The 11,733-nt window shown below is 48.4% G+C and overlaps 1 protein-coding gene across 1 annotated transcript; it reads right to left on the bottom strand.

Moving 5' to 3' along the window:
• Nucleotides 1-470: 470 nt before the first annotated feature.
• HSPB1 (heat shock protein family B (small) member 1) lies at nucleotides 471-11,524 on the bottom strand. Its single transcript, XM_030222607.1, has 3 exons — nucleotides 11,072-11,524; nucleotides 7,211-7,274; nucleotides 471-769 (listed from the first exon to the last, which is right to left on the bottom strand). Exons 1-3 carry the CDS (start codon nucleotides 11,454-11,456, stop codon nucleotides 580-582), a joined length of 639 nt encoding a protein of 212 aa, XP_030078467.1. The 5' UTR covers nucleotides 11,457-11,524; the 3' UTR covers nucleotides 471-579.
• Nucleotides 11,525-11,733: the final 209 nt, after the last annotated feature.

The raw sequence follows: 11,733 nt of genomic DNA, 5'->3' as shown, positions 1-11,733 counted from the left end.
ATTTTCCTTTTCTTTTCCACACACATGACCCTTCTGTTCTCTTAAAGGCACAGTTGTCCTGCTCCAAACTTCCTCACAGTCTCAAAATGGCAGCCAGAATCTCAAGCGGCAGTTTCACAAGGCCTGTTTTGTTCGGCCTCTACTTGAATTGTTCATAGAAGTTGGCCACTCTGGTTAACGTGGTACCTAGTGAACATCCAGAAACCACCAATTCAGAGACAGCTGCACCCTATTCTACTAAAGGAGGTGAGGTCTGAACTGGCAATAATGGATTCCAGCAAAATGGAAAGGGGTAAGGAGAAATGTCATATTCGATTACTTCCTGATAAAAACAAGGGGTAAGATGAAGTACCCTGTCCACAGTGACTCCCTGATGAGAGCCAGAGGAAAGAATAATGGCAGAACCTAAAGGGAAACAAATGCAATACAAAACGACTTGAAACATAAGACAGAAAATAAAAGCAGACAAGCAGAGTTGTTTTCCACTTTATCTTAGAAACACGGTTAACACACTAGTGTAAAAAGAGAGAATCCCTGGCAGCCTGCTACAGAGATGCAGTCCTTGTAGTGGGATGCATGTCATTTCTTGGTGGCCTCCTCTGGCTTCTTCACCTCAGCCGGCCCAATCTCAGCACGGCTCTCAAAAGTTACTGGAATAGTAATCTCTGCAGACTGAACAGCCGGCTTTGGGAGCGGAGCTTCCACTGTCAGTGTGCCATCAGGTGACAGGGACGAGACCACCATGCCTGCATCCACACCTGGGGGCAGACTGGAAAGAGATAAGAATAACAGCAGTGAATCGCATGCAGTAACACATCTTAGTGGGCTTCCAATAAAGCAGAGCCTTTTGGGGGGGGATGTAGGTAGGTATTTTGATTCACTCATGGACAGAGGAATTATGTCAGACATTTCAGGTTCACTATTCCACAGGAAGCACAGGGCAAAACTGTCTCTCCTACAAAAGCCACCTTGTTATCAGAAAAAAAAAACTGGAGTGTATCCTGAGCAAGGGATTAAGACTGTATTAAGAAGCAGATTGTGGAGTGAATACAGTGCCCCATCAGTACTGAAAAGTGGCTGATTTACCCAAGCAATATACACTGCATTGATAACCATGCAAAAGGTCTGATTTATGAAAAGGAGTGTGTACTGCTCTTATAACACTGAAAAGGGACTGGTTTACCTAAACATTCCCTCCCTGTGTCCCACCCTCGTCTGATGTAACTTCTGCGAGGGCGGAACACAGGGAGGGAAGGCCCGAAGGGAGGCGATCTGCACTGCTGCGCTTTCACACGGAGGTGAGGCACTGTGATTTGCATGCAGGGGGCCCAGCCCAGTGGCGGACGGAGGGGGGCTGATGGGGCCGGGGGTGGGTAGGTGGCAAATGGGGACTGCGGTGGCCTCGGGGGCGGAGCCCCAGGGCAGCCTTGCCCCGGCCCAGTCTCTCAGCAGCCCTGCTACTCACAGGCACTGTAGTGTCCCTTCCTCTTTAGGTTTCTGGACTGAAGGTGAGGCCTGTGAGCATGGTCACGGGCCAGGTGTTCTCAACCCAAGTTGGGACACACCTAACCAGATAGATTTTCAGGATATCCACAGTGAATTTGCATTGCTATTTAAGGAGGCTTTTAATATTGATTGTGGAGATAGCAAACACGTTTACTGATGTCTTGGTGAAGGATAAGGCCCATACACTGGGATGAATAATGTGTCTGCTCTTTGTGTGAATGAGTAGAGGTCTTTGCTATTACTATTATGGAGTTCCGTTTGTCTTTGCATATTTTATTGTATAAAATTGTGAACCACTTTGGTCTACTCATGTTAAGCGGTATACTAAATTTTTAATAAACATAAAATAGATTTGCATACAATGGAGGCAGTGCATGCAAATTTCTGTCATGCATATTCATTGACTGGCTAGATGTATCCCGAGGACTGGATTGAGAACCCCTGGCATGGGATAATAACAACATTGTGGGATTGGGAAGGAGCATGAGCCTCAGAATCAGTAGTGGCAAGATGGTAAAGAGCCTAGAAGGGGGGAAGGGGGAGAGAAGGAAGTGGAAAAAAATCCAAATTTTAGTTCGGGGGAGAGAAGGGAAGGGGATTGGAGTTCTGCTGTGTTTCTTTCTCTATAACATCAGCAAAATCCGTCCCTTCCTCTCTAAGCACTCTACCAGAACCCACCTCTCGCCTAGACTATTGCAACCTGCTTCTCACCGGCCTCCCACTTAGCCATCTCTCTCCTCTTCACTCAGTCCAAAACTCTGCTGCGCGACTCATTTTCCGCCAGAGTCGCTATGCTCACATTAGCCCTCTCCTCAAGTCACTTCACTGGCTCCCTATCCATTTCCACATTCAATTCAAACTTCTCTTACTCACCTATAAGTGCATTCACTCTACCGCTCCCCAGTACCTCTCCACTCTTGTCTCTCCCTACGTCCCCCCTCGGGCACTCCATTCTGTGGATAAATCTCTCTTGTCTGCCCCCTTCTCCCCTACTGCTAATTCCAGACTCCATTCCTTTTATCTTGCTGCACCTCCCGCCTGGGATAGACTTCCTGAGCTTGTACGTCTAGCCCCATCTTTGGCTGTTTTCAAATCCAGGCTAAAAGCCCACCTCTTTAACGCTGCTTTTGACTCCTAACCAGTGGCGTACCAAGGGGGGGGGGGCGGTGGGGGCGGTCCGCCCCGGGTGTCAGCGGGTGGGGGGTGCTCCACGAGAGCCGACAGCTTTTTTTTTTTTTTTTTTAATTCGTGCACTGTGCAGCGATCGCCGATGCAGGCAGCGCCTCGCGTCTGCCCTGCATGAACTGAAAAGAGGAAATCGCTTTGCTGACGTCGGGCCTTCCCTCACTTGTTGTCCCGCCCTCGAGGAAATAGGAAGTTACCTCAAAAGAGGGCGGGACAACAAGCGAGGGAAGGCCCGACGTCAGCAAAGCGATTTCCTCTTTTCAGTTCATGCAGGGCAGATGCGAGGCGCTGCCTGCATCGCTGCACGGATTTAAAAAAAAAAAAGCAGGGTGGTGGCTTTAGGGGGGGCTTAGATGGGAGAGGGGGGCTCAGAGGGAAGAAGGGGATTGGGGAGGGTGCTCAGAGGGGAGAAGGGGATTGGAGAGGGTGGGGGTGCTCATACCGTAGGGGAGAAGGGGATTGGAGAGGGTGGGGGTGCTCATAGGGGAGAAGGGGATTGGGGAGGGTGGTCATAGGGGAGAAGGGGATTGGGGAGGGTGGGGGTGCTCATAGGGGAGAAGGGGATTGGGGAGGGTGCTCAGAGGGGAGAAGGGGATTGGAGAGGGTGGGGTGCTCATACCGTAGGGGAGAAGGGGATTGGGTAGGGTGCTCATAGGGGAGAAGGGGATTGGAGAGGGTGGGGGTGTTCATAGGGGAGAAGGGGATTGGGGAGGGTGCTCAGAGGGGAGAAGGGGATTGGAGAGGGTGGGGTGCTCATACCGTAGGGGAGAAGGGGATTGGGTAGGGTGCTCATAGGGGAGAAGGGGATTGGAGAGGGTGGGGGTGCTCATAGGGGAGAAGGGGATTGGGTAGGGTGGTCATAGGGGAGAAGGGGATTGGGGAGGGTGGGGGTGCTCATAGGGGAGAAGGGGATTGGGGAGGGTGCTCAGAGGGGAGAAGGGGATTGGAGAGGGTGGGGTGCTCATACCGTAGGGGAGAAGGGGATAGGGTGCTCATAGGGGAGAAGGGGATTGGAGAGGGTGGGGGTGCTCATAGGGGAGAAGGGGATTGGGGAGGGTGGTCATAGGGGAGAAGGGGATTGGGGAGGGTGGGGGTGCTCATAGGGGAGAAGGGGATTGGGGAGGGTGCTCAGAGGGGAGAAGGGGATTGGAGAGGGTGGGGTGCTCATACCGTAGGGGAGAAGGGGATTGGGTAGGGTGCTCATAGGGGAGAAGGGGATTGGAGAGGGTGGGGGTGCTCATAGGGGAGAAGGGGATTGGGGAGGGTGGTCATAGGGGAGAAGGGGATTGGGGAGGGTGGGGGTGCTCATAGGGGAGAAGGGGATTGGGAGGGTGCTCAGAGGGGAGAAGGGGATTGGAGAGGGTGGGGGTGCTCATACCGTAGGGGAGAAGGGGATTGGGGAGGGTGCTCATAGGGGAGAAGGGGATTGGGGAGGGTGGGGGTGCTCATAGGGGAGAAGGGGATTGGGGAGGGTGCTTAGAGGGGAGAAGGGGATTGGGGAGCTCAGAGGGGAGAAGGGGATTGGGGAGGGTGAGGGTGCTCAGAGGGAAGAAGGGGATTGGGGAGGGTGGGGGTGGTCATAGGGGAGAAGGGGATTGGGGAGGGGAGTGCTCAGATGGGAGAAGGGGTCTGGGGGTCTGACAAGGGGGCAGGAGGGAAAATGGGTCCATGCCTGGGGCAGGTGGGAGAATGGGTCTGGGGCTGAAAAGGGGGGATGCAAGGCATGTGGTGGATGAAGGGGGCTGGAACTGGGGGCTGAAAAGGAGGGTATTTGGGATAAGGGGGCTAGTACTGGAACTGGGGGCTGAAACGGGGCAGGGGCTGAAACTGGGGGCTTTAAAGGGGACAGGGAGAACTGGCTGGGGCTGAAGCTCGGGACTGATGGGAGAAAAGGGCTGGGGACTGGTGGGATAGTGGGGCTGAAAAGGGGGGCAGGTGGGAGATGTGGGCTGGGGCTGGAACTAGGGGCAGGTGGAATAAGGGGGCTGAAAAGAGGGGGCAGAGAGAGAGGGGACAGACCCTGGATGGAAGTGGGGAGCGTGAGGGAGGGCAGAGCTTGGATGGATGGGAGAGGGAGGGCAGACGGATTGAAGGGGCAGAGAGAAAGGGCAGATGGTGGGTGGAAGGGGGAGAGAGAAAGAGGCAGACGGGTAAATGGTGGATGGAAGGGGCAGAGAGAGAGGGCAAATGTGGATGGAAGGAAGAGAGAGGGCAGACAGTGGATGGAAGGGGCAGAGAGAGAGGGCAGACACTGGATGGAAGGGACATTAGAGAGGGCACACACTGGATGGCAGAGAGTGAGCGAAGACATGCTGGATGGAAGGAAGACAGTGAAAAGAAGATGAGGAAAGCAGAAACCAGAGACAACAAACTGTAAATATATATTTTAATTATTTTGCTTTAGGATATAGTATTGTAGCTGTGTTAATAAATGTTTATAAGTAGAACATGTAAATAAGGTCATCTTTTTATTGGACTAATTTTAATACATTTTGACTTAACTTTCAGAGAACAAAACCCCCTTCCTCAGGTCAGGATAGGACACTGTAACACACTATACTGTATTGACCTGAGGAAGGAGATTTTGGTCTCTGAAAGCTAAATGTATTAGTCCAATAAAATGATATTATTTGTTTTATTTCTATTTGTTAATTTGTAAAGTGGTGATTGGTATTTGTTAGTTTTTTCAAATTTACATCTGCTGTCTTTATATTTTGCACAGTACTAGGGGACAGTTTCTGTTTCTGTGGTGTTGCATTGTATGCAGAGTCTGGCATCTTGGGGGTTCAGTTTAATTTTTGTCTAAATAGAAAGTTTAAATATTACTACTTATTCTATAGTGGATGAGGGTGTTTCTGTGTTTGTGAAAAAGACATGGCTTTCAGTTGGCATTGACTGTGCAGGATCTACGATCTGTACTATTCTGTCTGGTTTCGTTTTACAATAGGTGAATTGATGTTCTAGTGCTCACTGTAGTGTTTAAGATGCTTTCCTTTTCCTTGTGTGACTCATAGAAATGACTGCTTATGGTATGGTAGAATTGCTCTATAGGTCCTGATGTTTTGTATTCTCGGTATGCCTAGTACTGGATTTGGGGGGGGGGGGGGGGGGTGTTAAAAAATGACCGGCCCCGGGTGTCAACTACCCTAGGTACGCCACTGCTCCTAACCACTACTCACTTGCCCTGTACCCTTTTATCCCCACCTCTTTAATTCCCTTACCTCTTAGTTGTTCTGTCTGTTTGTCTGTCCTATTTAGATTGTGAGTTCTTTGAGCAGGGACTGTCTTTTCATGTATGGTGTACAGCGTTGCGCATGCCTTGTAGTGCTATAGAAGTGATAAGTAGTAGTAGAAGGGATGTGGGAGTCAATCAGCAGGGTCAGCCCTAGGCTTCTGCCTAGGATGGCTGCATTTAGGGGACAGTGGTGTGGCAGGAGCGCATCATGGAAGCTTTCCTTCCTTCCGTCACGCCAGCTGTTGCATGGCTTCCCAAGCTGCTTTGAAAGTACTCCATGTAGGGCATGGGGCCCTGTAGTAGAGGCCTGCATTCAAACTCTGCCACCTCCAACAAGAAATCCTTTATTAGTGGGAGAGAGGGAGGTTGCAGCGGGCCTCTACTGCAAGGCTGTGCACTGGCTTGGAGTACTTTTAAGTGGTGGTGGGGTTGGCAACAGCAGGGAGAGCATGCAGGACACAGGACTGAGATAAGGAAGGGGAGATGCTGAGATGCTGTACCCAGAAGGGGAGTGGGTAGAGAGGAAAAAGAGAGATGAAATAATGGACTGGGGGGGGGGGGGGGGTTGGGAAGGGGATAATATGGACATGAGGGGGGATAGGGAGGGGAGGAGATGCTGGCTATCTGAGGACAGTAGGGAGGGGAAGAGGAAATGCTGGACTTCAGGAAGTAGGGTCTTGAGCCACCCCAACTACTACTACTAATAGCATTTGTATAGCGCTACCAGACGCACGCAGCGCTGAACACTTGACATAGAGAGTCAGTCCCTACTACTACTACTTAACATTTCTAGAGCGCTACTAGGGTTACGCAGCGCTGTACAAATTAACAATTAAGGACGGTCCCTGCTCGGAAGAGCTTACAATCTAAAGGACGAAATGTCAAGTTGGGGTAGTTAAGTTTTCCTGATTAGGTGCCGAAGGCGACATTGAAGAGGTGGGCTTTGAGCATTGATTTGAAGATGGGTAAGGAGGGGGCACGGCGTATAGGCTCAGGGAGTTTGTTCCAGGCATGGGGTGAGGCGAGACAGAAGGGAATTAAAGGGTAAAGAGGAGGAGGGCAAATGAGTAGTGGTTAGGAGCCAAAGGCAGTAGTGAAAAGGTGGGCTTTCAGTGGTGTCAGATACTCTAGGGCTGGCTCTGCTGATCAGAAGTCCATGGGTAGGAATTTGAAATCCAAAGTGGGAGGAGAGGAGAAAAGCAGCATGATACCCACACTGACAACAGCAAAACACAAACTCTGTCGTGGGTGCTGAAAACAGCTTGTCATGTTACTCATACTCACGTGTATTTTCTGGTGAAACACCTGGAGATGAAGCCGTGCTCATCCTGCTTCTCTTCATGTTTACCTGTAAAATAAAAGGCCACTTCCCTGTTTATTCTTTGAATTGCTAGAACAGGTACCACAGATGACGTGACTAAAGACCTTAAACATGTATTTATGATTTTGATTCTGGAAGACAGGTTTCACTGAGGCCACAAACGAGCCTGGTTTTCTGGTAAATCAAAATACGCACACCAAAATTGTTCTTGAGCTAACTATATATAAATACTGTATGTCTCATAGACAGCACAATGGCCCAACACAACTTGAGAGAGTTTGGAGATGGGGCTGGAGATTGGTTTGTTTGTCTCCTCCTTTGAAAAACGTTGTTCTGTTGCTTTTGATATATCTTATGAATGATCATTGTGGCTCTTCTGAAAATCAGATCTCCATGTAGAGCTTCAGAACTAGAGTAATAGAGCTTTACCATAAGATCTCAGATGGGGTCTACTCAGCAACTAGCTCACAAATATCAAAGAAACACCAGGTACAGTAAGCGATGTTGGTGGCTTAGCACAGGGAACATTTCCATATGAATCGAGTGGGTACCAGTGTCCCAGCATGGTTTCAAGGGTGCCCATCTCTGTGAGCCAGCCCTGATCCAATGTACTTGCCAGTTCACAGGCCCCGTGCTGGCTTGAAATGGGTGAGGGGAGGTCCACTGGGACCCATGCTGAGTCTGTTCTTCTTTCTCCTCCTGCTTTCAGGGCTTCACCATTGCACTGTTCATCTACCTGCCTTCTGGGACTCTACTCAACTGCTTTATGGCTCTGTTCACCTCTGTGAGCCACATGAGAGCCTGTACCCATGATATTCCCATGACAAAAAGAACTGTGTGGGACTGCCCGCACCATGCTGCTCAAGCTCATTAAGAACCAGAGAAACAGATAGACATGGGCAGAGAGTCTCAAGTACAGAGTTGGATAGTGAGCTCAGTGTGCTTCTTTTATGTTTGCAGAAAAAGCCAAAGGTTGCCGCATTTGAGAAACATTTGTGTGGGAGGGACGTTTCCCTTTGAGTCGGTACTGAGACTACCATCCTTCACATGAAATATTAAAATGAGCTGTTTTCCCACTCTGCATATATTGCAGATCCCAGGGCACTTTCAGAAAATGAAGAGTGCTAATCCTGACATTGCAAATACATTTAGTACTAGCTGCACAATGTAACACTTACTGGAACTCGCCTGTTGCAAGATGGTAGAAAAATCTCTATCTTCTGATTTACAGATCAGTTCTTAGATAATAGTACAGTGCTTTGGTTAAAAGTGCTATTAAAAAAAATATTATTGCTCTAACAAATATGCATGAATATAAGAGAAGAGCCTGGCGTTTTCTGATTACCCTACAGGAGTGTAGCTACCTTTTAAAAAACTGTTCAGCCTGCTATATTACCTCAGAGTCTGTCTGATGACTTTCAATAATTATAATGAGGGCATGTTTGCTATTAAAAGGGGAAATATTACTTAAATCTATAAAACCCTAATGGGTGGTTTAATAAACTGTAAAACAGGATGATATAAGCCAAACACGGTGGTGGTGGGTGTGAGGAAGAACTGCCACTGAAGTATCTGGAAGTGAAAGAGGCAAGGAAGAGCAATTTTAGGGGATGATGGTTTTGGCATCTATGGAGAAGACTGATGTGGGGAAAAGACATGTGGAAGGCTTATGTCATTGAAGAGTGTGGAGGAGAGAGAGATGAGGGAAAGGTGTGATGCCATCAAAGCTATGGCACTTAATAACCTATTTAAGGAAATGATGCCATTGAATTCTCTGGTGGTTAAGGAGGAAGGGCTATTTGAAGGGTGATACCATTAAACCTGTGGTGATGTAAGGAGATGATGTCATTGAAGAGGTTAAGTAGAGGAACAAATATTGAAGGGGTGATGTCATTGAAGTCTATGGCACTTAATAACTTATTTAAGGAAATGATGCCATTGAATTCTCTGGTGGTTAAGAAGAGGAAGAGCTATTTGAAGGGTGATACCATTAAATCTGTGGTGATGTAAGGAGATGATGTCATTGAAGAGGTTAAGTAGAGGAACAAATATTGAAGGGGTGATGTCATCGAAGTCTATGGCCTCAGCTGAAAAGAACAGCTGCTGGTAAGGGCTTCACCATTGCACTGTTCATCTACCTGCCTTCTGGGACTCTACGCAACTGCTTTGTGGCTTTGTTCACCTCTGTAAGTTTGAGCTGCCTGTACCTACGATGTTCCCATAACAAGAGGCAAAAATAATTAAGAGGTGATACCATTGAAGTCTATGGTGATTTGAAAAGATATTCAAAGGAGTGGGGGAGTGGCCTAATGGTTAGTGGAGCAGGTTGCGGACCTGGGGAACTGGGCTCAGTTCCTGCTGCTGCCTGATGGTTGGCAGTGGGTTGAGGTCCTGGGGAACTCTGTTCAATTCCCTTTGCAGCTCCATGTGACCTTGGGCAAGTCACTTAACCCTCCATTTCCCCAGGTACAATGCACTACTTAGACTGTGAGCCCACTAGGGACAAACCCAGTACCTGTAAAATGAAACTGTAAACCGCTTAGGTCTAAGCGGTATATAAATACTGAAATGAATGAATATCATTGAACAATATGGTGGTTAGAAAAGGAAGCGATATTTAGGGAAGTCTCTGGTGGTTTGGAGGAGGAATGAGAGGGCATAGGATGAAGGTGAAAGAGGATAGACTCGGAAATAACCTGAGGAAATGTTGCTTCATGGTGGCAAATTTATAGAACAGCCTCCCAGTGGAGACAAAAACCGTATCTGATTCCAAGAGAGCTTTGGGCAAGTAGATAGGATCTCTAAGGGAGTGAGAGGGAGAGTAGATGGCAAGGATGGGCAGATGGGAAAGGCCATATGTTAAGAGATATTTAAGGGATATTTAAGGGATGATGTCACTGATGTATGTAGAGGTGAGGAAGATAGTGTGGGAGTGTCTTCCCTTTCAGTGAAATGCATGTATGGCCTTTGTCCCACTTTTGTGAATAGGGTGAGGATTCCTCATCGGCCTCCTTCTTAAACTTAAAGGAGAAGGTTTTTATTCCACATGAGAAGGGGCTCTTAATCCTGCAAGGTCAACCACCCCTAATTCCCAGCTTTGTTCTTGGTGCTCAGAGGCCTTATTATCTCTTTGACAGCTCTTGAGGTCTCTTTCTGCATCTCTGTGTAGCGCATGTCTCTCCCTGTATAGTGCATGTGTCTCACTCTCCTTGTTTCTCTTTACTTGTGTATCTTCCTTTCTTTCTGCCTTTCTCTTGTACACCTGATACTCCTCAGTGGCCCCAGATAGTTTTCCGACAGTAACAAAATATTTTCCTTTCAGACATGCCCCCTGCTCCTCCCTTTCCCCTTTCTGTCCACCTAGGAGAAAATCCAGGCATATATACAATAACAAAGTACGATAGTACTGTTAATAATTACTACTTTTATACGTAGAAATTAATTTATAAAACTTAAATTGTTTGCAATGTGTGAATATTGTCATTAGACAATGAATAGAGATGCTACTACAGCAATAACACATCCTGATCTCTGAAATCTATTTTCACTCTGCAGTGATAAGACCACTGCTACCTCTCCTGGTTTAAGAGGGAGGCCCTTCCTTATTTCTCTCTCCTGGAAGTTCCCAATCATATTTAAGAGTGCACCAGGCATCTCCTTCTGTTCCTCTAATCTCACTCTTCAGATCCATAAAATGTTATCCTACACGTAACAGCAAATAAAAGAAGCTGAAGGGACTTGACCTGAATGTCACAGAACAGGGTAGTCCACAGTTTTATTTTATTAAGGTGACCTTGTTTGGTCCCTCGTAGGCGAGGCCTTACCTGTGATTTCTACAATGCCATCCTTGGTTTTGACCAGCAGCTCCTCTGGGGCAAAATGGTTTACATCCAGACTGATTTTCCAGCGGTTGGCGGTCTGTTGGATCTCAGAGATGCCACTGCTCAGCTGGCGGCTCAGTGCTCTGTTGTAGCTGGGTGTGGCGGTGGCCACTGTGGCTGGGGAGGTAGAGGGTATCACTTCAGTAGCCAGGTTGGGCAGCGGACGGATGTAGCCTGGCCAGCTGGTGCTTGGCCAGTGCTGCCAGTCCTGTGGAATTTGGGGGAGCCCAAATGACTGGTCAAAGAGGCGACTGCCCTGGTACCAGTCACGGAATGGATCCCAGCTCGGGCTGCGCAGGAAGGTGAAGGGCACCCGTCGTTCGGACATGGCGGCTCTGCAGATGAAGGCTGGGGAGTCTTTGTGAACTTGGTGTGTGCTGTGTGTGGTTCTGGAAAGAGCAGCTGCCTGGGGACGGCTTTTATGAAGAGGCATCCAGTTATATTTAGAGGTTGTATCAGCTCACTATTAATAGAAGTGGCACAAGAGCTGTAAAGCTGACAAGGGACCTTCCCTCCCCAGGCCTGACAATACAATGATAACCAGGCTCTGCTGACAAAACTTTAATGTGTGACTCTTTCTATTCCTTGCCAGGCAACAGCTTTCA

This window comes from Microcaecilia unicolor, chromosome 13 (genome assembly GCF_901765095.1).
Source record: "Microcaecilia unicolor chromosome 13, aMicUni1.1, whole genome shotgun sequence".
Classification (NCBI taxonomy): domain Eukaryota; kingdom Metazoa; phylum Chordata; class Amphibia; order Gymnophiona; family Siphonopidae; genus Microcaecilia; species Microcaecilia unicolor.
Note: the sequence above shows the minus strand (reverse complement) of the source record. Positions and strands in the feature narration are given on the sequence as shown.

What these genes read in the sequence shown, in the direction of transcription:
- HSPB1 (XM_030222607.1), bottom strand. Translation starts at nt 11,456, where the DNA reads ATGTCCGAACGACGGGTGCCCTTCACCTTCCTGCGCAGCCCGAGCTGG. An exon ending in TGGCATTGTAGAAATCACAG is followed by an intron (nt 7,275 to 11,071) that starts GTAAGGCCTCGC and finishes TTTATTTTACAG; the next exon opens with GTAAACATGAAGAGAAGCAG. An exon ending in TGTTTCACCAGAAAATACAC is followed by an intron (nt 770 to 7,210) that starts GTGAGTATGAGT and finishes ATCTCTTTCCAG; the next exon opens with TCTGCCCCCAGGTGTGGATG.